The sequence below is a fragment of the Impatiens glandulifera genome, chromosome 4 (genome assembly GCF_907164915.1).
Source record: "Impatiens glandulifera chromosome 4, dImpGla2.1, whole genome shotgun sequence".
In the NCBI taxonomy this organism is placed as follows: domain Eukaryota; kingdom Viridiplantae; phylum Streptophyta; class Magnoliopsida; order Ericales; family Balsaminaceae; genus Impatiens; species Impatiens glandulifera.
In genome coordinates this window covers 4,202,957-4,228,584 of record NC_061865.1, presented here as the reverse complement: position 1 = coordinate 4,228,584, position 25,628 = coordinate 4,202,957, and the positions used below count along the sequence as shown (strand labels likewise).

Sequence of the window (25,628 nt, the reverse complement as noted above, 5' to 3'; positions counted from 1 at the left end):
CAACTCATCATTCTTCCTCTTCGTCCTATTCTCATTATCAACATCATCATTCTTCCTCTTCGTCTTATTCTCATTATCAACATCATCATTCTTCCTCTTTGTCGTCCTCTTCTAAACAAGTGCAAGATCATTATTCTTCCTCTTTGTCGTCCTCTTCTCAGTAACAAGTGCAGCAGTACCTGCCTCTTCTTTTTCTTCTCCTCCACCATTCTTTTGTTCATTTATTTGCCCCAATAATGTGATTATAAGTTGTTGATTCTCCTTCATGAGCTTGATTTCACTTTTAATCTCATTCACATCCTTTTTAATCTCATTCACATCATTTGTCAGCTCATCAAGTTTGGCAGTTATGGCTTGAAACACTTGATTTGGTGCACAAGATGTAGAATTGTCTTCATCATTTGAAATAGGATTCGTCGCGGAAGGGATTTGATGAGAGCTTTCTTGGCTAGTTTCATCATTAACTTTAGGGACCTTGGAACTAATATGTCTACTCTTCTTGGCTGGCGGTTTGGGAGTCCTTTCATGTTTTTCTTCTTCTTCAAAAACTTCAATCTTTCTCTTCCTCGTATCAAATTCAAAGAATTCATTATAAATGTTGTCTGTCATATCTTCAAAGTCGTCCCTAGAGTACATCCGCTTCTCCTCCGTAGACTCATGAATTTTTCTTTGAACAGTGCACTTCTGGATGACTGTGGATACCTCAGGTCCGGTATAACTCCTAAAAGATTTATAGAGCACTATCCTTGGGCTTGTAATATCATCTTCCAGTGTCTTTTCAGCAAAATTGGGGACGAATGTATCGATAAGCTCATAGGTCCACACTTGGAATGCTAGTGTGAACCCATGTAAAGTATGAGCGACATCACATATGTTTTTCTTGTTCCAGTTTTTCTTCTTGGCGAGATATAACCCACGGAGGTGTTTCATATCTTTGTCAATACCCTGTAGGGTTGCTCTGAAGGACACATTTCCCCATGGAAATTGGAGGAACATCTTCATGTCTTCCACCATGTGAAAAAATCTCAAACTTATCTTCCTCCTATTATCAGATGCGAACATATACTGCTAAATGAGAAATATGAGCCCCATCTTCCATGAATCCTCCTTATCAGAGCATGCGACGAAAATGTCTTCAAGCTCTTTCAGTCTAACATCATTTTTACCCTTAAAATATTTGAGGACAAGGGGTGGACATTCTTCAACCTCCTCCACCAAAGGAAATCTGCCAAAGTTGAGGCCTGTCACCAATGCATAATCCTTCATGCCCCAGCAGACCTCCTTACCATTGACCAAGAACCTTATCTCCTTCGAATTTGAGCTGACTTTTCTGATAAGCATCTTATGGAGTATGGTTCTTGAAAAAAATAATGTTGGGGCTTGGAATATATACTTGAATTGGGTCTGCAAAGCCCTATCCAAAAGATCATGGTGAGTAAACCTCTCCTTTATCTTTGCCAAGCTGGAACCGGTGGATTTCCATGAAACATGGCAATTAAAATCATTAAGAATGGTTTCGTTTGGTGCCATCTGCAAAAACAGTCATTAAAATCATATAGACAATGTTTGGTGGATCAAAAACAGTAAAATCATATTAATAATTGCATCCACGCCCCACGCCCCACACCCCACGCTCAAGCCCCACGCCCAAGCACCACGCTCCACGCCCACGCCCCACGGCCAACCCCCACGCCCAAGCCCCACGCCCCACGCCCAAGCCCCATTCACGTGAAAATGTTCACAAACCAACAAACTAAACATTCAGCTTATTCTAAAACATTAAAACTAACCCTAGAACTAACTAAGTATTTCAAACCTAACTAAACCATAAACTAAAACACTAAAACCATTAAAATCCCTAAACTAACTAAGCATTTCCGAAATGAAGCAATCCCTAAACTAAACTTCAGTAATCTAGGCACATTGCAGTAATCATTAATTCATAAACTAAACTGAATGATTAGAATGAGAAAGGAGAACTAACCTCAGTCTCTGAATGATTCGAACGAGACGAGAAACGAAGAACGTCCGACTGGTGCTTGGAGATCGTCCGGCTGGTGCTTGGCGATCGTCGGGATGCTCGGTAGGAAAAAATGGACCGGAAGAATGGTCGGGATGCTCGGGGAAAGCCAACGGTCGTCGCGGGCTTCAGGGGAAGAGGAAAACGGGAAGAAAGAAAGGGAATGGGGAAAAGAAGGAAAAGGAAAAGAAAAGGAAAAGAAAAAAAAAGGTTAGTAAGTAGTAAGGGTAAAAGGGGGAAAATTTTATAAAAAAGGTTAAAAATCAAAATGGTTTTTTTGGAGGTTAAATATGGGAATGACCCTCTTTTGAGGGTCATTTGATCAAATTTCCCTGCTTGAATGGGGTCAACGTAACAAGAGATCTGGTCGAATTCGCCGAGGACGTCGAATGTTCGAAGAGGGAAGCAATGTTAGGAAAGCTGGTCAAAACTAATATCTAAGGGCCCATGAGTTAACACATGGCGACATCACAGTAACCTGATGAAGAATATCATTTGTTTTTCTTTTTATTATCTTTTCTGTTTTAATGTTTATTTAATTTTGTCCCTGAACTTATTTCTTTCTTAAATTATGGCCCTGTCTATTATGCCAGTTGTCTTAAGTTGTTACAACCGTACTGAGAATATGCTGAGAATATAATCAGTGACTCTCTTTACATGACTATCAAGTAATTTCTGAATGAAAGAACATTTTTCTCATCTTTTTCCTCACCCCTAATCTTTTTAACCTTCACTGATCTTTATCGCTGGGTGAACCAGTCTTCTTTTCTCATCTTTCTTCTAAAGAGTGTATCAAGTGGTATTAGAGCCATCGATATTCACGATGGTCGAAACAAGACATCTGTCGGATAATGATTCCATGCGTGTATCAGTAGAGTCAATGAACCAGACGATATTGGAAGTACGTAAATGGATGGAGAGTAAGGTCGGGTCCATCGAAGAACATTTACATACCTTGGCAAGTAAGAACAACTATGATAGGTTCTTCACGATCAGGTGCAGAAAGGGAGAGGCCGTATGTTCCGCCCACAAGACTTACGAAAGTTGATTTTTCTAAGTTTGATGGAGTGGACGTCGAGGGCTGGCTGATTTCAGCAGAGCAGTTTTTTTAAGGTCGATAGAACCTCAGACACAACTAAAGTAGAGATTGTTCATATCCACTTCTTGGGTGATGCTCGAACATGGTACGGATCCTTCCTGCAAACAAGAAATCAAACCGTAGCACTAACATGGACTAACTTCAAGAAATCACTACTCCAGCGGTTCAGGCCCCTATTTGTGATACTCCTATTTGTGGACTCACAACGTTATTTTTGATGGACTAATATCGTTTATACAAAAGCCCCATTTAATGGCAAAGTTGAAAGTTTGAGCCTCATTTAGTGGTTTCAAGTTCGAGCCTAGTATGTTAATTGTATGCCCTTGCTAGCTGCACTCATTCCTTTTATATTTCTCAACCTCTCTCCATCTAATTAAAATCTAATTATTTATATAGTTTGCTAAATTAATCCAAGTTATTCATTTTCTAAATCAACGTAAAGGTTGTTGAGCAAATATCAAAAGAATGTCCAGTTGGTATATAACTCTTTTGTTTGTATTAGTAAAGGAAAATGTATTGCATAAAAGATTAAAAAATATATTCGACTAGAGTCCGTCTAAAATACCAAAAGATTACGAGTTCAATTTTCACCAACATGCTAATTCTCTATAATTAAAAAATAATAATTAAATTTTGATTTTAATAGAAAAAAAAATCATTTTCAATAGTTGAAAAGGGAACATGATATTGGTATACGGTGCTAAAACAAATTACAAATGTACAGAAAGAGAAAGAAAATAAAATTTTAACTTAAAAATTAACGAACAATTAAATATTGGATCTTTTGTTGGGCCGCCAAACCGCGTTAAAATTTAATCAAACAACTTAATATTTTGTTTCTTATTGGGCCGTCAAACCCTAGGGGTTCAGGGGAAGGGGTTCTTTTTATATTCGGCGCATTTTTAGTTTCACACAAAACATTTCATGCGAGAAAGTGTCTCATGCTTTTCTCCTCCCTTACAACTATGCTGACATCAAGTGATTCGATCCCTCCAGACTCCCTCTATTCTAGCATGGTTGATTCAAAATATTATCTAGATAAATATCTTATATCACATCCACTATTTACAATTGAGTTAATGTTGTAGCTTCAAGACAAAAAATACTTTGCGCAACAACATCAATAACATGCGTTAATTATTATTAATTATTATGAATGTTTGTGTATTATATTAGACATTAATTTTGGAGCACACGGTTCATGATGAAATACTTGAAATTGATCGAGCCAAACGCACTCTACTCTAGCAATTCGATCACGGTTAGTTATTTTTGTTTGTTTGGTAGATTCAAAATATTATCTACATAATAGTTGAAATTGATTGAATCCTCCGCTTCTTGAAATATTGAATCGCGTAATAAAATGACAACACTCAAAGGTACAAAGTTAACTCCATTTGGTTACATATTAAACAAGGATCTTAGCAAATTCATATATATATATATATATATATATATATATATATATATATATATATATATATATATATATATTAAAATCAGTTTAAATTTATTGTTTTTAAGTTTTACACCAATATAAGCATGATGTTTGAACGATTTTATTACATTTTTATTTATTTAATAACTGGATGATTCAACCATTAACCATTAATTTTATTGATCAACTTAAGAAAAATAAATAAATAAATTATCAACTCAAAAGTCATGTCAAACCAAATATCCAAAATTTCTCTGAATTTGGATTCTTAAAGTTTTTTTCATCTTGATTTATTTTATTTTTATTATTTAATTTTTGTTTGGTCGTATCATTATCAATATAATCATTAAATTATTTAATTTATCAATTAATATATGTATACTCTACTTTTATTAAATTTATATTTTAAATAATAATAAAAAATATTTTAATATTTTATATTAAAAACCTCAAAAAAAACTCAGTACATTTATCAACCCAATTTTTTTTTTGGATAAAGCCCAAAAATAATAAAATAAAATCAATATCAAATGAGCTTTAGCATATTAATATGTATTTTAATTTATTTTAAAAATATTCATGTACTTTTTAACCAATATTATATATATATTATTGAATTATTAAAATTTAACAAAACAAATCACTTAACCTAAATCCTTGCCCCATAAATTCTAATCCCAAAACCTAAGTGGCCTTACCTTTGGTTTATATTTTATTTTAATTACAAGTTTATAATTTTATTATTGTAGTTAATTCATGGAACTTTTTCAAAAGAAAAAAGTTACTCAATCTAATTAATTAAGAGAAAGAAATTAACAATGATAAAGAAATATTTGGAATTAGTCAAGTAATATATATCTAGAGCACTTAATGTAATTAAATGAAAAGATTGTTATATTATGTAAATCCTTTTTCTATAGTTGTAATATTTTTTGAATTCCTTTTCATATTAATTATCTCCTATATACACTTCATAAAAAATTGAATGAGATAATATTTAAATCCAAATATTTATATTCAAACAATCTAAATATTAATGTGGTGGGCTTAATTTGGTTTTATATAATAAATCCCTATTTTAAAATTTAATGCTCTGAATATAATTCTACATAAAAAAAAATACCATAAATTATTTTATAAAATAATACATTATTCTTTATTGTAGTATTTTGATTATAAGATCTTTCATTGATAGATTTAGAATTAAAATCTATCAATAACCCATTTCAAATTCTTACTTATTTTGAGATTCTCTATCATTCTCAAAAAAAAAAATCATCTATCAAATATAACCTTAATATCATCAACAATTATCAATATTTCTATAAGCAATAGAAGAAAATGAACTAATTGAGAGCCTAAAAAATAGATGTGCTTTTGTTTCATGAGAGTTTTTGAAAAATGAGATAATGGGAAGTATATGAGATGAGAAATCATATTTTACTTTCTTAATGATTTATTATTGAAATAAGATGTTAATTAAATAATTAGTTATATTATTTCTTTTTTTAAAATACCTTGCATCTTATAAAATATTATTTAAAAGATATTACATACCAAATAAAGATGTGAGGATATATACCACAAATCAATTAAAATATAGAATTATAAATAGAAAAATATATTCAAAATTTAAAACATTTAATTAAGGAAAAAATGAAATAAAAATATTTTGTATGTATCTCTCCATAATGGATTGATTTTTTTCCTTAAATGTTTTAACTTTTGATTATGTTTTTCTATTATAGTTCTATATTTTAATTATTTGTGGTATATATATCCTCACATCTCTATTTGTTATGTAATCTCATATCAATAATATTATATAAAAGCATCATATTTTAAAAAAGAGAAATAATATTCTAATTAATTATAATTAATTAGCATATAATATTATTCCAATAATAAATCATTAAAAAAGTAAAATATGATTTTTCATGCTTATCATTTACTGTATATATAATGTAGTCAATGAGCAATATAATTCATCTCATATACATCTCATTACCTCATTTTTCAAAAAACTCTAATGAAACAAAAACACTTTTGTTCTTTAGTCACTCAATTAGTTCATTTTCTTCCATTTTTTATAGAATGTTGATGATGTTAAGATTATATTTGATAGGTGAAATATTTTGAAGATGGTAGAGAATTACGATTTTTTTTTTTAATTCGATTTTTATTAAGTTGATGTGATGGCTACACAATGACTATATTGACTAATATGTTTTACAATTTTACAGAAAAGTTCAAAAAGCATCAAATTGAAATGAAGTGGATAGGATGCAACTTGTTGCTATTTCACATTCCTTGGAGGATCAATAATGTAGACATGGACATGCTACAATAAATAATAAAAAAAGGTTCATTTCTAAGTAATAATTGAAAGTTTATTTTATGAAATTTCTTTTTTGTTCTATTTTAATTATAATTGTTTGTATTTTCAGGATATTGCCAAGATTGGAAAAGCATCTTCAAAGGTTACAAATGTTTAAGGTCAAAAAAAATCATTAACAAATTATAACCCAACTAAGATAACAAATAAGAGGACCAAAGATTACGGGTTCGATTCTCATTTAGACAGGAAAGTATTATGATATCTAATAATAAAAATGTATTAGAATATGATATGATATATAATAATAAAAATGTTGTCCATAAAACTTTTTGCTTGATTATTCTATTTGTTTTGGTTATTTTTTATGTTTTAATCATTATTTCAAACAATTAAGAGAATAAATTATCTTTCAGTTTTGGAAACAATTGGGCCAAGAATCAGTTGGGCCAGGAGGCTAGTACCCACCATTCCAAATTTTCAAAGGCCCTTACATTCTTAAATTATTAATAAACTCTTAAAATGTGAACATATTTGATTTCTTTAATATATACATAAATTTAAATAAATAAAATTAACTTCATTAAATATTTTATACATAATTAACTTTGTTGAAGAAATAAATATTATTAAACTGATAATATATACATAATTAAAAAATATTTTAGAACATTAATTCACCTAAATCAACACTTTAATAAAATATTATAAATAAATGAAAAAAAAAAATATTCAAACCAAGCTCTAGTAATACCAAACAAAGTAAAATATAATCAAGTTATTACATTTTTTAACATATAATAACAAAATGAAACAAATAATTTAAAATAAATTATCTCTCGTCTCCTTTTATTTTATTTTTTTTATTATATTAATAATTATTTCATCATTTACTTTATTATTTCTATCCTATTATTTTTTTAAAATATATATTATATTTAATTATGAACTTGTATAAAGATATCAAATATAGTCATATTTGTTTAGTTAAGGAAAAATTAATATCACTACACCACATCAATTTTATATTAGATTTCATATGCTTAAAAATTATTATACATTTTTACTTAATGATTTTATTTAAAATAGAAATATATTGAAAATATGATTTTATTTTAATATTAATAAATTTAATTTATATATAATTCTATATAATTATTTAAATCAACTATAATTTAGAATAAAATATTTTTAAACAAACATTTTATTTTAAATTTTTTTATAAATTATTTTTATTAATATATATAATTTTATTTATAATACATTTAATAAATAAGGAACTAAAACAGTAATAATAAATATTTAAAACAAGAAGTAATCCGTGTTTTGATTAGGTACTATTAGGAGTTCATCCCTAAAGCCAAACATTGAAACTTGCTGGTAATTTCTCAATGTTTTGCTTTTTTTTTTACATATATAACCAACATTGAAACTTGCTGGTAATTTCTCACATAGGTATTCCCACAATGAGTACAAGTGGGTGTGGGTGGGGACGGACTGGTATGTTAGCAGGGTATGCTGATGATGCTGGCTTTCCAGGCTGCATCCTACTTTGTTGTTGTTGAGTGCGTTGTGGATATCAATCAGGTCATGTATTTTTTTACTACTGTGGGAAGCATTCAGATTATATGTCTTCTGAAAGGGCATTTTCATCACCAATCCTTGAAAATTTCTCCCTTGATAGAGACTGTGCTTCCCTTACAATGTTCTGTCTATCATTCTCGGCCATTAAAGCCCTATCGATTGTTTCTCGCATTGTAGATGAATTGCATAATCGGACATCGCGGCGGATCGTAGCGTTCAGCCCCTTCAGAAAATGGTTCAGCTCCATTGTAGCATTTCTAGTGATCATGGCATCCTCTTGACGAATTTCTAGGAATTTCTGAGCCAATTTATTGATATTTAGGGTGGAGTAATTACCATAGAAGACTTTTTAAATCCTTCCGATGTCACTAAGTTAAGGTCTAGGGTGATTTTAGCTCCCTGCCACCAGATGCGTGCATCATCTTTGAACATAAAGGATGCACACATAACATTGTCTGAGTTGTTACTTTGCCTAAAATCAAACATGGTCTCCATTGATTGCATCCATTTCTTAGCAACAATTGGGTATGTGCTCTCTTTAAATTTTGATGGTTTGAAACCCATAAATTGTTTATACACGGGTGATTGGCCTCCATCATGATTATTGTGGTTGTTCCCATTTGCTCACTTTGTATGCGGTTTTGATCCCGTAATATTTCTACTAGCCCCATTAAGACATTGTCTCAGCCTGGCTCATCTGAGGGTGCAACAACATTGGCTATGGTTTCTTTTCTCATGGTTCTATTGTACTTAGAATAAAAGTATACATCCTATTATCAACTTAACATGTTATAAAGATGAATAAAAATATACATCCTAAAAGTATACATCTCATTAATGTATTCATAATTAGCTCATAATTATTCTCTCATGACCGTATTGGCAGTACTATTGTAGTCATAATGAAAACAGTTTCATGCTGAACATTATTAAAATAATTTACAGACTTGAAGGTGATATTTTGGAGGTGCAATTACAGGAGGAGTATGAGTGTGAAAGTGCTAAAGATCGTGACCATTACTTTGATAAGAATTGAAACATCATTAATTCTATTTTCTATACTATAATAGAGATGAGTGAAACAAAAACATGCTTACACACTTATATACAAAAATCATTCACGTATGTGGAAACTAAAGAGTACCCCTTATATCATTACGTACTAACAAGTTTTATATACATAATTCACTTGTTAGTAAAGCGATGCTACAAAATTCGGTTCTTCGGTCTTTGTCTCTCCTCCCACACTCATTCCATGCACATTGTCCACTCCAAGTCTCTTTTCACATAGCACATAAAAGACATGTCTGTGTACCTACACCACACAAGCATAGTAAGTCAAAGACTCAACAAAAATTTAAGTATTCAAAACAATGTTGTGATGATTTACTTTCTATACAAAGAGTAACTCATGGATAAAAAGATTGATTGTTGGTAATAAAACAAACAGTTAAAACTTCATTGTTTCCATATTTGAGTTTTTAGAATATTTTATCATAGTGAATATACAATTACATCTTTAACACATATTTTGATCCTAAATTTTTAGAGTTGATCCTGAAGGTGAGGATACGTGTTTTGAGTTGTAGTTGGTTAGGTACTATTAGGAGTCCATCCCTAAAGCCACAAGTTGGTTGGACCATATTACAGTTTGGGTAGATATTTCTAAAGCTCATCTAAGAAACTCAAATCCCATAGAATCTCAGCTAGCATTTTGAAATTAAACTACCAAAGTTTATCTTGGTTAGCCGTTCTCCTGTATTCATCCGTCAATTCTCATATATCAGTATACTTTCACCATTATTCCATAACTCTTAAAATTAGGGTTTCATAAAAATATATTATACTTTGGAAAACATGGTTTTCAACTATATTCATCAATAAAAACATTGATATGTAATGAAATCATGTTTTAAAGAAGTATGCATACTTTATAGAAAATTCATGAACTATATAGCACGTGTGAATTTCTATAGATTATTTTAGAAAAATGTTTGCCTTAGATTTCGAAATTATTAAGGGTCGATCTTTGCTATAAAGGATAAAGATGATTGTTCTTTAATGGCTTCTAAAGGATGGATTTTGTTTCTTGATGAGGAGGGAAATTGATATCATCTAACGGAATGAATTAATTATGAAGAAGATAAGGTTTCAGGCATAGTAGGTGTAGAGCATGTAGGATGCCTAATTTATATGGCATGTGTCCTTGAAACTTGCTAATTGAGATAGTTGGTAAAGGCATAGCATAGCATGGGAAATACAAGGAAATACAAGGCATGGGCACTCCTTCTAAAAGGCTGCTAATTAAAAGGGCATATTCATATAATATATAATATCATAATTCTAATATCGTAATTCTAATGGTGGGAGCCATCCGCATGCATGTTACTTTTCTTATTCTTTAGTCTTTTAATACATATATGTGCATATGATCCTAATTATATCTAGTGGGTCCTTACATCATATAAAATACTCTAATATAACCTCTAAGTACTCTAAGGAAACTATGAGTGATGTTTTTATGTATGCCACAGCAATTACTTGACAACCTCTAGCCAGAAAAATGATTCAGGATATTTCACAGCAATTACTTGACAACCTCTAGCCAGAAAAATGATTCAGGATATTTCACTAGTGATCTTCTTCTTTCTTTCATTTATGTTGTTTTCGTTATTCATAAAAAAAAGATTAACATATTTGGTAAAACACATTCATTTAACTTCTTTTAAATCATCAGCAATCAACATTGACCTCTTCCTCTTCGACTCTTACTCTCATTTCTCGGTTAACCAAAAATATCTTTTTTTACCAAATAAACCTCTCATATTATTAATCTTGTGACAGCACTTATGCACTCAATTATCTCAATAGTAGTACCAACATCTTTTCTTATCATTTTTTTTCAAACCAACCACCAATCTAATTGACATCTCATCTTGTGACCTCACTTTCACACTTCGGTCAACCAATCATCTCAGTCACACATTTAACTACAAATATATTTTTTTCTCAATGGATAACTCTCATTACTAATATTGTGACCCACACACTTTCACACGTCTCTTATCCTTCGCCAAACTAACCATTAAAATCATAATTGACATCTCTATCTCGTGACCTCAAACTTTAACACATCTCTTATCCCTCGACAAATCAACTATCGGCCTGAATTGACCTCTTATATATCCATCGACAAACTAACCACTAATTCCAATGTTATTGACCTCTTATTCATCGGTTAACCAATTACTAATACCAATCGACCTCTCATCTCGTAACCTCACATTTTTACACTTACACTCTCTGATTCATCGACAAACCAACGACCAATCTCAATCGACATCCAATCTTATGATTGTACGATTCTTTGTTACCGACATTTTTGGCAAATCAACCACTAATCCTAATGTTATCGGCTTTTATCACTCGACAAACTAACCACAAATCCAAATCACACTTTCACCTGCCTCTTATACATCGGCAACTCGTTGCTAATATTATTGAAAAAGTTGAAAAGTTGGTGTAAAAGAAGAATATTTTGATAATATTATTTTGAGTTTAAAAATGGATTTTTTGTTTATAGATAAAATAATATTTTTCTTTAATTAAAAAGTAAGGAAGAATGAATCAAATTTTGGCATTCTATTGCACAAAAAAAAATTAATAAGAGTTAGAAAAGACACAATACATGAAATGCTAAATTAAGATGATGAAAGTGACAAAAAGAGAAATAATAAAATAAATAAATTTATGTATGGTCCAGGAGTGTTTAGAAAAAGAATTAAAGAGATAAAAGAAACTTAAAAAAATTATTGTGTTAAAATATTATGACATGACTATATGCATAAAAGGACTTCCACATATATATACGTATGCTTTGAAATCAATTCAGTTAGAGCATTAATAAAAACTCAAATTCATTCATCAATAGAAATTCTCAATTGAAATATAACGTTGCTTATCAAAGCAGCAAAATAAGTCTTAAACTCCTTCAAAAGAGAGAAAAAAAAAACAACATTTAAGAAAGTTAACTGTTACACCTCTCAAGAATGAGAGAGTAACATAATTTCAAAATGTTTGTTGTATTATAGAAGGCAACTGACACGAGTTTTCATCTTGCACTAAACCGACGAACCAACCTAGCGAAAATATATGGATATCTGAGGGATATCGATGTCATTATCTTCATCGTCCTCACAAGCAACCACAACATCCAAATGCCTACGGTACGAAGGCTGCTCCGACTTGGCAACATCCTTGGCTAACTCAATCATAGTCTTATCCAACCTATCTTTGTGCCTCGGAAACATACTATTATAAAGCAAGCTACTCCCGTACGAAATACTATACGCATTCAGACCCTTATCCGCTAGCCATTTCAGAAGTTGCCTTAACGTAGGGTTCTCCTTAACGATCCACCTGTCCCACACAGTCCATTTCATGTCTCTATGTTTTTCGACTTTGGGTGGGACCGGTTCAGCCATTGAGAATAGGGGGAGTGCTAGGTTTGAGAATGTGTTTCTATAGTCTTCCACTTTGTGGCTCCCGTCTAGAACTTTGTAAAGCTCCAAACAAACAAGGCCTGTGGCCATGGCGGTTGAGGTTGCAATTGCGGGTATGATTCTTCCTGCTATGAACTTGGCTTTCAGTTTGTCCACTTCTGGGACGCTGTAGTTTCTTGCCCTCATGTTTGCAAGACCCGCTATCATGTCCATGTGGTAGTTTGTATCATCATCCTGCATTGGAATGTTTTATCCATCAATGAGAAAATGTGAAACTAATGTTTTACCCTTATAACAAAGTTGTCCTTTATTTAAAACTGTACATTATATATGTATACCCCTAATGTCCTTTACTCAAATAATTCCAAATAACCTGTTTTCTTTGGAACCTAGATCAAACAGGGTTATTTGTTGGAATAACCACTTGATTATTCAAATAACCTAGATCAAATGGTACCAGCTGTACTTAATAATAGAAGGATTTGACAGAAATATGTAAAATTGTCCCTCCTAATAAAACAAGGTCGTATGCGTCCTTAAATTGGACAAAATATAAAACCAAATCAAATTTAGTGGAAAAACTGTTCACTATATATATACCCCTAATGTCTTTTTACTCAGATAATTACAAATAGCCTGGTTTTTTCATAACCTACATCAAAACAGGGTTTTTTTGAATATTAACACCCTGTTTATTCAAATAACCCTAGATCAAAGCTTTAGGCATCCTAAAATTTGACAAAATATAAAATTTAGAGGTAGTAGATATAAGCAAGGGCTTATTAACGGGGTTTTCTAATGAAACAAATAAGAGACGCTTAAAGACTAAGGAGGGGAAAGGACTTACCTTCTCAAACTGAACAGGCTTCATTCTGAACGATTGTGGAAGATAGCTTCTGCATTTCTCTATTTTCATGGCTAATTCATCTATAACAGCAGAGTCATCAATGGATGCATTGGAAAGGTTGGTTGCTTTCTCATCAGTTTCAATTTTCACACCCTGTTTGGGCTGGAAATCAGGGACCATGACCTTGTCAACTTCTTCAGCCAACTTGCTAGGGTTATTAGCCCAGTCAGGAATTGGAATTCCAAAAGTCTCAGCTCGGAGAATAGAAGCCGCCATTATAAAATTTATATGGCTGAGATCAGAAACCGAGAATTGCAGCGGAGTGGGAAAGCGCTTTGGGGCCGACCAGAACGGAGCACCAGTACTAGTTGCAGCTTCTTCAGGGAAAGTATAAATCAATTGTTTCACCCTGTTAGCAAAATAGTCTTCAAACCTGAAAAAAAACATTCCCAGAGTGGTTTATTATTTATTACAACAGTTGTAATATAATTCCAAATAAAACAAAATTCAGTACCTCAAACGGGCCCAGGTGATGCTATCCTGAAACGACTCGCATTTGTCGCTATCCAGACATTCAAGAACACGTTCGAGATTATTTCTAGCCTGAGCATCGCCAGCGCTCTTCATGGAAGATATATACTCAGATGGATTCGAAAGATACGCGTTAACTTCTGCAGGGGTTTTCTCTAGCAAACCCTCAAATTCAGATCGAGCCCATGTCAAGCAATGGTCAATGTTGTGAGGGAACGAATGGACAGTACACATAGGTGCTTGTTTCTCAGGTGGATCCCTAGATGCACCATAGTTCTCTGTCAGATGAGGAATGACCATTTGAGTATTGCACTTAGCACCTAAAGTTCCCGATTCAAGAAGTGGCTTTTGAAAATATAAGCATCTTTGGTCAACATAAAGCCTGGCAGTTACATTGTCCAAGGCATTAACGACAACAGTCAGATTCTCCCAGAATGTGTCGTTGAAAACAGTCTCAGTCTCAGGTCCGACGCGATTCTGAAGCGCTTCAATTCGGAAAGAAGGATTTATTGTCAGCGCGGAAGAAGCAGCAACGGTGGATTTTGCCTGACCAATATTCCAATCACGGAAAAGAAACTGACGACTGAGGTTACTCTTCTCGATGACGTCATCATCTGTGATTGTCAGCTTCCCTTGGCTGCCACATGAAACTCCCATAAGAGCCAAGTTCTTTAGAAACTCACAGCCTAATGCACCTGATCCTACAACAAATACTTGAGCCTCTTCCAATTTCTTTTGGAGGGTAGCTCCAAAGACAGAAATTTGTGCATCATAGCGACTGTTCAATGGTCTGTAATCACTGGCATCCACAGGCTCGCTGGGGAGTGATTCAATAGAGTCAAAGTATAGAAACTGCATCAACACGATGATAAAAAAATATTTAGACATTTTGAATAATCTGGCTGTTTATGTATCAAAAAATAATATTTATCATGATCCAGAAACATCTACCATTGAGTTCATAAAAACTCACAGTGACCAAAAAAATAAAAGAGAGTTTGTTTGATCTAGGATTATTTGGATTTCTTTTAAATAATTCATTGGATATTATAGTAATTTAACCCAAATAATCCACTTTTCATAAAAAAAATATGATTTCATAGTCTAGATTTTTTCCAACTAACCCAAGATCAAACAAGAGCTCCTAATCATGATTCAAAAAATAATCTGAAAGTGAGAAAGAAGCATATATATACCAAATTAAGCATAAACAAATACAGTATAATCTAGATCAGTACAAAAATCATGTAAAAAATAATCTGAAATAACTAGTTTTCAGATACTCATCATATTTTCAACATGCATTAAAGACTGAACAAAATATGACCTGAAAGAGCGGGTGGAATTTCCCAGAACATGCTTTTACGGCCTCTTGGCCAACAATACCACCAAACATGGCAGCCATGGGATTTAGAACAGCACGAGAACCAAATGAGAAGTGACGCAAGAGCTTGGGATTAATATCTGCCAACTTGTCATCTCCTGAACTTTCATTTATTTCAGAGACTAAAGAGATCAGTTTTTGTGCATCCTCCTCTGAACCAGCCTGAGGGAGGCGTCCCTGTACCGACACAAATTTGTCCAGTCCTTGGAATGCCAGATGCAAGAGGGGTGGTCGATCAAATTTGGCGAAATCAGTCAGAAGATACTCCCCAGGATCTTTAATTGCTTCTTTTAATGGCTTAAAATCGAGCACCTTGGGCTGCTTTACCTGTGTGACAATGCCACCCCTTATGTATGTTCCAAAATTTGTTGTGTCCTCCTCAAGAGAGAATGAATAGGGCCTAGAATTTATGACCTTTCTTGCCTTTCCATCATTTAGTTCTGTCATCCCCTTAATTTCAGAAAACACAACAAGATCCCCATCCTGAAACTCTATCCTTTCATCATCCACACATGATACAAATGCTGGGTTATCATTGCTGATCGATGCAACTATACCTGTATGTGGTTCCTCACCATCAACATCCAAAACTGTAAATCCAGGTCCAAAATCACAGAATACACTCCCAAAAAGCCCCCTAACTTCAGTCTTTATGAAGGCAATAGGTGGCTGATGACTATGACAGAAATCATCAAACTCAATTGCTTTTTCCAAGCTAATGTCAGTAAAGATCACAACCTGCAATGCCAGAATATGCAATGTGTTAACATAAATGAGCATACATTGCCTCGTAGTCATATGTTACAAAGAAACAATTATATTAGAATGAAACATGAAGTGCCAAACAGGATAGAACTGTAACTCTCATTCTACTTACTTTGTCATTTACAATTATGTTAGAAAGAAACATGAAAAAAAAATGAAAGCACAAAGAAATTTGATGAACTGCAAAGAAATGATCAAAAGCACAAACAAGAAGAGAAAAGAACAAACTAAACTATACAAAATCCATTCCGAATGATGATTCCCATACTAATCTAAATAACTCCTACATATTGAAAGGAAAAATATACAGCTAATTATATTAGTATAGAAAAATAAATAAAAAAAATTTAACATGTGATGCAAATATGCATATATATGTATTATATTGACATGGTCTGTTTATTTAAAGTGATGCAAACATCTGAAGTATATAGATAGATAGTAGGTTAATTTATCATTTATGCAACAAAAGAAACAAATAATGGAGAATTACAGTTTAGCAGTAACTGCACATCCTGAGGCTATTATCAACAGAGTTAACTCCTAGAGAGTGAATGGGAGCTACATAAAACAGATGAGACACCTGCAATGTGTAGTATAATCCCATACTAACTTGTAAGGAGATCATGGAAAAAAAAATCAAAACTAAGGAAGCCAACATATCAGTGATGTAAACATAAAAGGTAAACTACCTGGTAGTCAGAGAGTTTTTCCTTAGTCAAGGGTTCGGTTAAGGTAGAAATGACCACAGCATTGTTCAGCTCTTGCAGCTTCTGAACAGAAGTAAGTGCCCTGTTCTTGCCCACGTCATTCTCCGAGAAAACAAAACTGCTAGATAAATCCCACAGTTCTACAGTTCCTTCATCGTGCAATGTCACAGACTTTACACCAGCAAGTACAAGGTTTTTAGCTGCAAACAAATCAAACAAAATGAGTAAAAAGAAGCTATCATCAAAACTTGAGTGTACAAGTCACAAAGAGTTCATCTCAAGATCAATCATCAAGTAATCTCATCACGAGCAATATATAAATTATCAATGCATTCAGTTGCAAATTATGCCAAATCATAACTATGCATGCAAGATCAAAGCTAGCTGCATACCTATTTCAGCACCAAGACCTTGCATTCCAGATATAAGTACATTAGAAGCAAAGAGACGCCTCATAGTCTCGCGACCATAAACAGCGAGCTGTCTGCTGTGAAGATCTTCATCAATATCAGAAGGATTTCCATTGCCTAACACCATACTGACCGGCAAACTGCTGTTGGTATTCCCTGTGATGCCGTCAATTTCGATTTCACCTCCAGTAGCGTTCTCGCTGTTAGATGATGGATTGGTAGCAGTTTGTGTATCAGATGGAGCCTCAGATGATGAAATAAAGCAACCGATCCGATGTTTCTTGTTAAGCAATTGGTCAAGGCTACCACCAGTACCACCTTCTACAACTTCACCTTCAACAGGTCTCTTTCTAGGAAGCATAAAGTGCAGCAAACTGGAGAAAAATTTACAGAAAACCATAGATAAGTTGAATAATAGAACAAACGGTAAGATAAGTAAGATCTGTATACTTCATGCAGCATAATACCAAAATGATCGGTGTAATCAAGATAAATCCTAAAGCTAGGTGCATATACATCGTCATTATCACTTGATTCGAATGAAGAGCTGCGAAGAAAAGAAAGAATATTCTAACGATTGTAGGAATAGATGAACGATAAAGAAGGTAGAACGTACCTTTCACAGCTCTTCAACGAGAAGGATTTGAATCGGAAAGAAATGGAAGCTTGCGTAAATGTTCTTGATTATGTGAGTTTGATTCTATGCCATCGAAAGGGGTTAAGTGTTGGCTGCTATTTATGGATGTGCCTGCTCTAGGGTTTTTAGAGAGAGAAATCCGGGTCCTATCTCTCTCTCTCTTCCCACTCTTAGGATATGTAGTGTATTAGAGAAAAGTGATCACTGAAATGAACTTATTAAACGACGACGTTTTACTAGTAGTTTAGTGCATTGACATGTAAGAAGTAAATAATTAATCTTACCAATTATTTTAATATTAAATTAATAATGTCTTTAAATATTTTTAACTTTGACTATATTTTTTTGTATTCTTCTCACGCAAGCAATTGTTTGATATTGGGTTATTTGAAAAAGAAAAAAGGGTCATGAATTTAAAATTTTATTTTATAAAAAAAAAAAAATGAATTATTAAAAAATCTTTTATATTTTAATTTTATAAAGATAAAATATTCTTTTTAATTAAATTATTAAATAATTCAACTATTAAAAAGATACTAGATGTGATTTAAAATTATATAATTAAGCTTGTTTGTTTTAAGAAATTTTTATTTTCTCAAAAATCATCTAAAAATCCGTAACTTCATTTAAGAATTTAGCAAAAACATTATTTTTATTTAAAAATATTTCATAACATATTTTATACCAAATAATAAAAACAAAATTACAACAAAATAGTAAATATTTTACAAACACAATTTTATTATTGAATTCATTTGCAAGCTTGTTTGAAATTTAAAATTTGAGATGAAAAACAAACAAAATGGCAGATTTTAAATATACCCAATAAAAAATAAAGAAAATCCACATTTACTACATATTGCATCATGATACCACTTATAAGGCAACAATTCAACAAAAGTTTCACATAATAAATAAATAAAAAAGACAATAAACAAGCTAATTGGCACTAAAACAGAAAGATATATATATTTTACAACAGGATTGAGCAAACTATTGCCACATTACAGCAGCAATCCGACTAACCCAATAATTAACGTGGGATTTCATGTTCGAGAGATTCGACTCCGAACCCTCGCAAACTGGAGAAGTGGTTCTTCCCCCCTTCATCCTAGTTTTCTCTTCTGTTATGGCTAAGCTGCTGCAAGCTGAAGGAGTGTATGTTCCAGTATAAGCTTCACATATATAGATCATGAAATTCTCAAAATCCTGCAACATGGGTCAATTTACAAATTTGAAAGTTATGCATTTAGAACTACCCATATTCAAAACTAAATGTTGTAATGCATTTAGAAACATACCTCGAAAAGTGGGTTTCCATTAACAACTACCCAAGGAACATATTGGTGTGGGGGCTCGAGTGCACTTGTTTCATCTGCATATGCAAGTTGAAGCTGCAGAAGACAAGGACGTCATACTATCAATCATATCATTCAAATCATTAATTAAAATACTAAATATCCTTAATGTATTATCTTTTGTACTCAAATAACATGATTTTTGTAACTTGGTTATTCAAATAACCCTAAATCAAACAAGGCCTAAGTTTTGTTTCCAAACTGGATTCACATCCAAGTGAGATATCTAACCAAAAAGAAAAAAGTGTTTCTATATGGAGAAGCCAACATCAAAGATTCCATCATTAGAGATGTACATCCTATTTGCCAACAAGGAGTGAACACTATCATAAACGAATAGAGATCCACTCAATATTCTCATTGCAAACTATTCCTCATATCTAAGTTCTTTACACTATTTTAGGAATCATTCAGTAGGTCAATCTGGCAGAGATTTTGCACTTATCTTTCATATAGGTTAAATGCATGTTTATCTGTCAGGTTTTGAGTTATTCTTGATAAACTCTAGGCTTTATGGGACATACTACATATTCTTGACTCAATCTGATAGTTTTCTCAAACCATAGACAAATCACAAATGTTGATAAGCAGATTCAACTCATGAGAAACCAGATTTGTTGATGAGGACAATAAGGGTTGCTATTTTTTTCAGGGCTGAAGTCATGTTTCTACCCTAGATTTAGTCATAGGTGTGTTTCTTGAACTGAGGACTACACAAAACTAGGTTGCATCTCTACCATAGCCATGATTTAACCTATATGAAAGATATAACAAAAAAGAAGAGAAAAGTAAAGTAGAGGGTTCATTTGAAAATGAAGAGCATCGATATAGGCTTATACAGGATCTTAGCTAGAGATATAGTTTAAAGCTTTTACTTGAATCCTACTTTTGATAATTGTCAACGAAATCAATCATTGTTTGATTTTCTTATTTTCATTTTAGCTTGTATCTTTGAAATCACTGTTTTTTTAGCAATTCAATAGAGGAGGAGGAGAAGAAGATACTAAACTCACCTCTTTTCCATGTCCTGTGCTGTAACACTCATCAACAGGATTTCTATCAAGACCCAATACATCAAAACACGAATCCCACTCCGGAAACTTGCGATCATATACCAATTTCTCAACACAATTGATGAAAGGAAAGTGCGTATTCTGCAGCAAACCAACCGAAACAAGATACCCAAAACATCAAGAATGTAGAAATTACTAACAATTAACTTAAAACAACATACCAGATCAGGCCATGTGTCTATAGCGCAAGCTTCAATTGTATTCAAAAAACACTCAGATGGCCCATGCTACATAAAGAAGAAAAACGCTGTCAAAAACACTTCGACCCATTCATCAATCAGTCAATCAGATACATATAAGACCATTATCGAATAACCTGACAATTGATGGTGCTGTTGTTGGTGATCTTTGCGTTGCCATAAGGAACGAGCTTGAGATCAACAATGGATATGAGACCATTGTCGAATAACTTAGACAGGTTATTGATAATAAATTCAGCGCTGTAAGGACAGAGGCTCTCGTAATACAGTCCTACTGAGACTTTATCGGAAGTTTCACTGTGTGGCGATAAGGAGACTTCGGATCTAGACGAATTAACGGGAATCGGTGAGATAGTAAAGAAGATGATGATGAGAGAAAGAGCGAGGGCGCGAAACAATGCCATCGGAAGAAGAAGATTGAGAATTCCGTTTCGAAAATCGAATTCCTGCCGGCGTAGATATGAGCTCGGGACAGTGGTGTTGGTGGCTGAGACGTGGCGGAAGAGACACCGATCCACGAAGTAACGTGGAAGTTACTCGTGGCCAAAACTTGACAAGATCTGTTTGGATACGGTAAAAAAAGTCTTCATTCAAAAATTATTATAAAATAATAAATAAATATATTTATTTGTGTTTATATAGTATTGGAGACAAAATGGACGAGAAATATCATCACCGCCTATAATACGATAATTCAGATCGAAGTACTCTCATTTCAATTAAGACGATTTTAAGTAAAATTCAAATTTAAATTATTTTAACTTAAATTATCTAACGACATAATAATTATTATTATATTATCGATAGTATTATTATTATCGATAGTAGAACAAGCTCTCTTCAAGGTACTTAACGATGAAAAATTTAATCGACCCATTAAAGAGGTTAAAGTTGGTGTGTAATAGATAAAAGATCACGGATTCGATTTTCAATTAAAACGACGTTGTTCGAACGAAGGTCAATACTCCGGATAGAATACTAGTTTTTTACTTGTTTTAATATATATATATATATATATTATTTATTAAAAAAAATATGTATAAACCGTGCCGGCTTGAATTCCAAAAGAACATATCTGGGAATGGTAGCAAGAAGAAAAATATTAATCCGAAATGAAATTATAATTTATTTTTTCTTATGCTATGAAATTATAATTTCACATAGTAAATAATATAATCATAGACGAGGGAAACAATCCATTAAAATTTTAAATTCACAAAACACATTTCATTTCTTCTAATTCTCCCCAAAATAGACAGCCTTAAAATTGTTCATTAGAGCATTTGACTCCTCAATAAAAACTTACCTTAAGAAACAAAGCCTTTGCTCTTTAAGCTCTCAACCGCATCCTTAATAATCTGATCCATTGGTATGAACTCTAGACCCAGATCCATGAGTTTCTTAGCCGCATCCTTCACCCTTAGTAATCCGGGTTGAGTGTCTCTTGGCAGCCTAACAACAAAACCGGAACAACATTCAAAACCGCTATACCCAAGTTTCGTATATATATAACTTTAAAGAACATACCTTGGTATGTTATACTCGGGATAAAGTTCTGCAACTTTTGATGCAAAATCACCATAATGTGATATTGATTCAAGACACAAATGTCTTCCAGTTGCAGACTTGTTTTCGTAAACCAATATATGCGCTAGAGCTACATCTTTGACATGAACAGATCCCATGAACACATCTTCATATGTGTCTGTGCAGCCTATTTCAAATATAGACTTAATAAAACAAATAACACTTTTATTTATAAGCATTTATCAATCGAGGCTTACCCTGAAGAAGGCGGAGCAGCATTAACATGCTTGCGTTTAGTGATGGAGGAATATTAGGACCCATAACTGTCCCAGGGTTCACCACAACCACATCCAAACCTTTTTCTTTCGCAAATTCCCAAGTTGATTTCTCAGCCAGAGTCTTGGAAAGTGAATACCATAACTAGATACAACAGGCAAAGAAAAGAACAGTTTCAAAGTAGAATTGAGCAAAACCGCATACAGTTTCAGGATAGATAATAAAAGAGAGAAATCTCACTTCATTCTGCTCGCAGTAGTCAGCATCTGTCCAGCAATTTTCATCCTTCACCTTATCAGCTGGCCATTTTGGGCTAGGAATGATAGCAGATATTGATGAAGTAACAACCACTCGTTTTATACCGAGCTCTTTGGAAGCAGTCAGAACATTGTTTGTGCCTTTGATTGCCGGAGCCAATAGCTCATTCTGTCAAACCTCAACAGTAAAGTTGATAATTCTCACTTTAACTTAAATCACATCAACACTTCTTCGAGATCAAAAAGTAATCAGAGCATGGATAAATCATAGAAAGAACTGATAAAATCCATGAAAATTAACAGTAAAGTTAATAATTTTCACTTTAACTTAACTCACATCAACACTTCTTCGAGCTCAAAAAGTAATCAGAGCATGGATAGAAGCATAGAAAGAACTGATAAAATCCATGAAAATTAATACTAAAGTTGATAATTCTCAATTAAACTTAAATCACATCAACAAGAATTCTTCGAGCTCAAAAAGTAATCGGAGCAAGGATAGAATCATAGAAAGAACTGATAAAATCCATCAAAATTATCAGTAAAGTTTATAATTCTCATTTTAACTTAAATCACAGCAACACGAATTCTTCAGCTCAAAAAGTAATAAGAGCATGGATAGAATCATAGAAAAAACTGATAAAATCCATCAAAATTAACAGTAAAGTTGATAATTCTCACCTTAACTTAAATCACATCCAACACAAACTCTTCGAGCTCGAAAAGTAATAAGAGCATGGATAAATCATAGAAAAAACTGATAAAATCCATGAAAATTAACAGTAAGGTTGATAATTCTCACTTTAACTTAAATCACATCAACACGAATTCTTCAGCTCAAAAAGTAATCAGAGCATGGATAGAATCATAGAAAGAACTGATAAAATCCATGAAAATTAACAGTAAAGTTGATCATTCTCACATTAATTTAAATCACATCAACACTTTTTCGAGCTCAAAAAGTAATCAGAGTATGAATAGAATCATAGAAAGAATTGATAAAATCCATTAGAATTAACAGTAAAGTTGATAATTCTCACTTTAACTTAAATCAAATCAACACTTTAGAGCTCAAAAAGTAATCAGAGCAAGGATAGAGAATCATAGAAAGAACTGATAAAATCAATGAAACGTACCTGAGGATCCTGGACTTTGTCGACAATGCAAGGTGAAGCGAGATGAAAGACGCCAACGGTGTCCTTGATGGCGGCGAAGACGGAGTCATAGTCAAGGAGATCAATCTGAAATAGATGGAGACGCGAATCTGCTCCTTGTAGAGCTCGAAGGTGATTCGTTTCCTTCTCATCATCTGCAAACACAATCAGATCCAGGTCTTAACGATGGTGACTGTTGGGAAAAAGAGGTGAAAATGGAGAAAAAAGGAAGGAGTTCTCACTGATATCTTTGACGGTGGCGTGAACAGTATAACCACGGTCGAGAAGGAGGCTCACGAGATACGAACTGATGCAACCGCTACCTCCGGTGACGCATACCTTTTCTCCACTCTCCGATTCCGATCCTGATCCCGCCATTTTTGTCTTATACTCAGCTCTTCACTCACAAAGTTTTATTTTAGTCCACTACCAGTCTTGTTTGATTCTCTTTGTTAAAAAATAAAATAAAATTCATATTTATCAACATAATGAAAATATTATTTTGAGCGTAAAATTAATTTATTAGGAAAACAATAATGGAATAATACGGGAAATTGGACGAAATGATCCCGAAGATAGGGCCATTTCCTCCGTGGGCACTCGATAATTGAAATTGATCTGGTGACTACTTTATTTTTTTTAGACGAAATTACCTTTTTTGCGTAACGCGAAGGGAATTCGCGTTTCGCGAAGTAGAACAGTGTGAAAATATAAACTCAAATTTTTTCATTTCATTCATTTCGTTTCTCTCTCTTCTCTCTCTGTTCTTGTTGGTCGACTACGGCGACTAAGGGGACTGCGGCTATGCCCTGAATTTACAAAGATAAGAAAACTTTATCCCTGAATCGATGTTTATAATACAGATTTATGTTATTATTTTCATATCTTCATTTTAAACCCTAACCCAAATCGATTTATATTCATGTTTCCAGTATCTCCATCTAAAAACCCTAAATCAATTTATGTTCTTATTGTCTATTCTTCATTTCAAACGATTTATGTTGTTCTTAATCAAACCCTAACCTTACATAAATTTAATATGTTCTTATTGTTCATATTAGTTCATATTTGTTCATATTGCTTCATATTGCTTCATTTGATTTTCGCGACTTCACGTTTCGCGAAGGGCTTCACGTTTCGCGATGGCCTTCACGTTCTAGTCTTTGTATAATGTTATCTTCACTTCAGTACCAGTTTTAGTTCTTGGACTTTTTGACAAGGTATATCTTCGCCTCTGTCTGATTCTATTTATTTTGGATAATCGTGAACCGGAAAAGTAAACTGTTTGTGTTTTATAATAGGATGTGAGTGCATCTCTTTCAAAGCATTACCCTCAATTGTACAAGGAAGGAATAAGAAATACTTCTTCAAATGGAGAGTTATAGTGGCCTTGGATGTGTTTTAAGTTTACCAATCATTGGTGATCTATAAATTTGTAGCCATTTCCAGTTCTACAAGTGTTGACTCAACTGTCAAGATGTTTGGCCTTCCCTTATGATCACCAGATGGTTCAGGAAATGC

The 25,628-nt window shown here is 33.0% G+C and overlaps 3 protein-coding genes across 3 annotated transcripts; all 3 read right to left on the bottom strand.

Annotated features, from left to right (window-relative positions):
• Positions 1-12,376: 12,376 nt before the first annotated feature.
• On the bottom strand, positions 12,377-18,025 carry LOC124934246 (ubiquitin-activating enzyme E1 1-like). The gene is made up of 6 exons (XM_047474747.1): positions 17,608-18,025; positions 17,198-17,415; positions 15,684-16,478; positions 14,340-15,208; positions 13,826-14,258; positions 12,377-13,212 (listed from the first exon to the last, which is right to left on the bottom strand). Exons 1-6 carry the CDS (start codon positions 18,023-18,025, stop codon positions 12,616-12,618), a joined length of 3,330 nt encoding a protein of 1,109 aa, XP_047330703.1. The 3' UTR covers positions 12,377-12,615.
• A 1,084-nt stretch (positions 18,026-19,109) lies between these two features.
• On the bottom strand, positions 19,110-21,398 carry LOC124937056 (gamma-interferon-responsive lysosomal thiol protein). The gene is made up of 5 exons (XM_047477565.1): positions 21,010-21,398; positions 20,855-20,920; positions 20,634-20,774; positions 19,564-19,656; positions 19,110-19,471 (listed from the first exon to the last, which is right to left on the bottom strand). Exons 1-5 carry the CDS (start codon positions 21,295-21,297, stop codon positions 19,256-19,258), a joined length of 804 nt encoding a protein of 267 aa, XP_047333521.1. The 5' UTR covers positions 21,298-21,398; the 3' UTR covers positions 19,110-19,255.
• A 663-nt stretch (positions 21,399-22,061) lies between these two features.
• On the bottom strand, positions 22,062-24,540 carry LOC124935279 (phenylacetaldehyde reductase). The gene is made up of 6 exons (XM_047475725.1): positions 24,350-24,540; positions 24,090-24,262; positions 22,937-23,122; positions 22,678-22,840; positions 22,421-22,607; positions 22,062-22,345 (listed from the first exon to the last, which is right to left on the bottom strand). The coding sequence occupies exons 1-6, from the start codon at positions 24,483-24,485 to the stop codon at positions 22,201-22,203; spliced, it is 990 nt and encodes a 329-aa protein (XP_047331681.1). The 5' UTR covers positions 24,486-24,540; the 3' UTR covers positions 22,062-22,200.
• Positions 24,541-25,628: the final 1,088 nt, after the last annotated feature.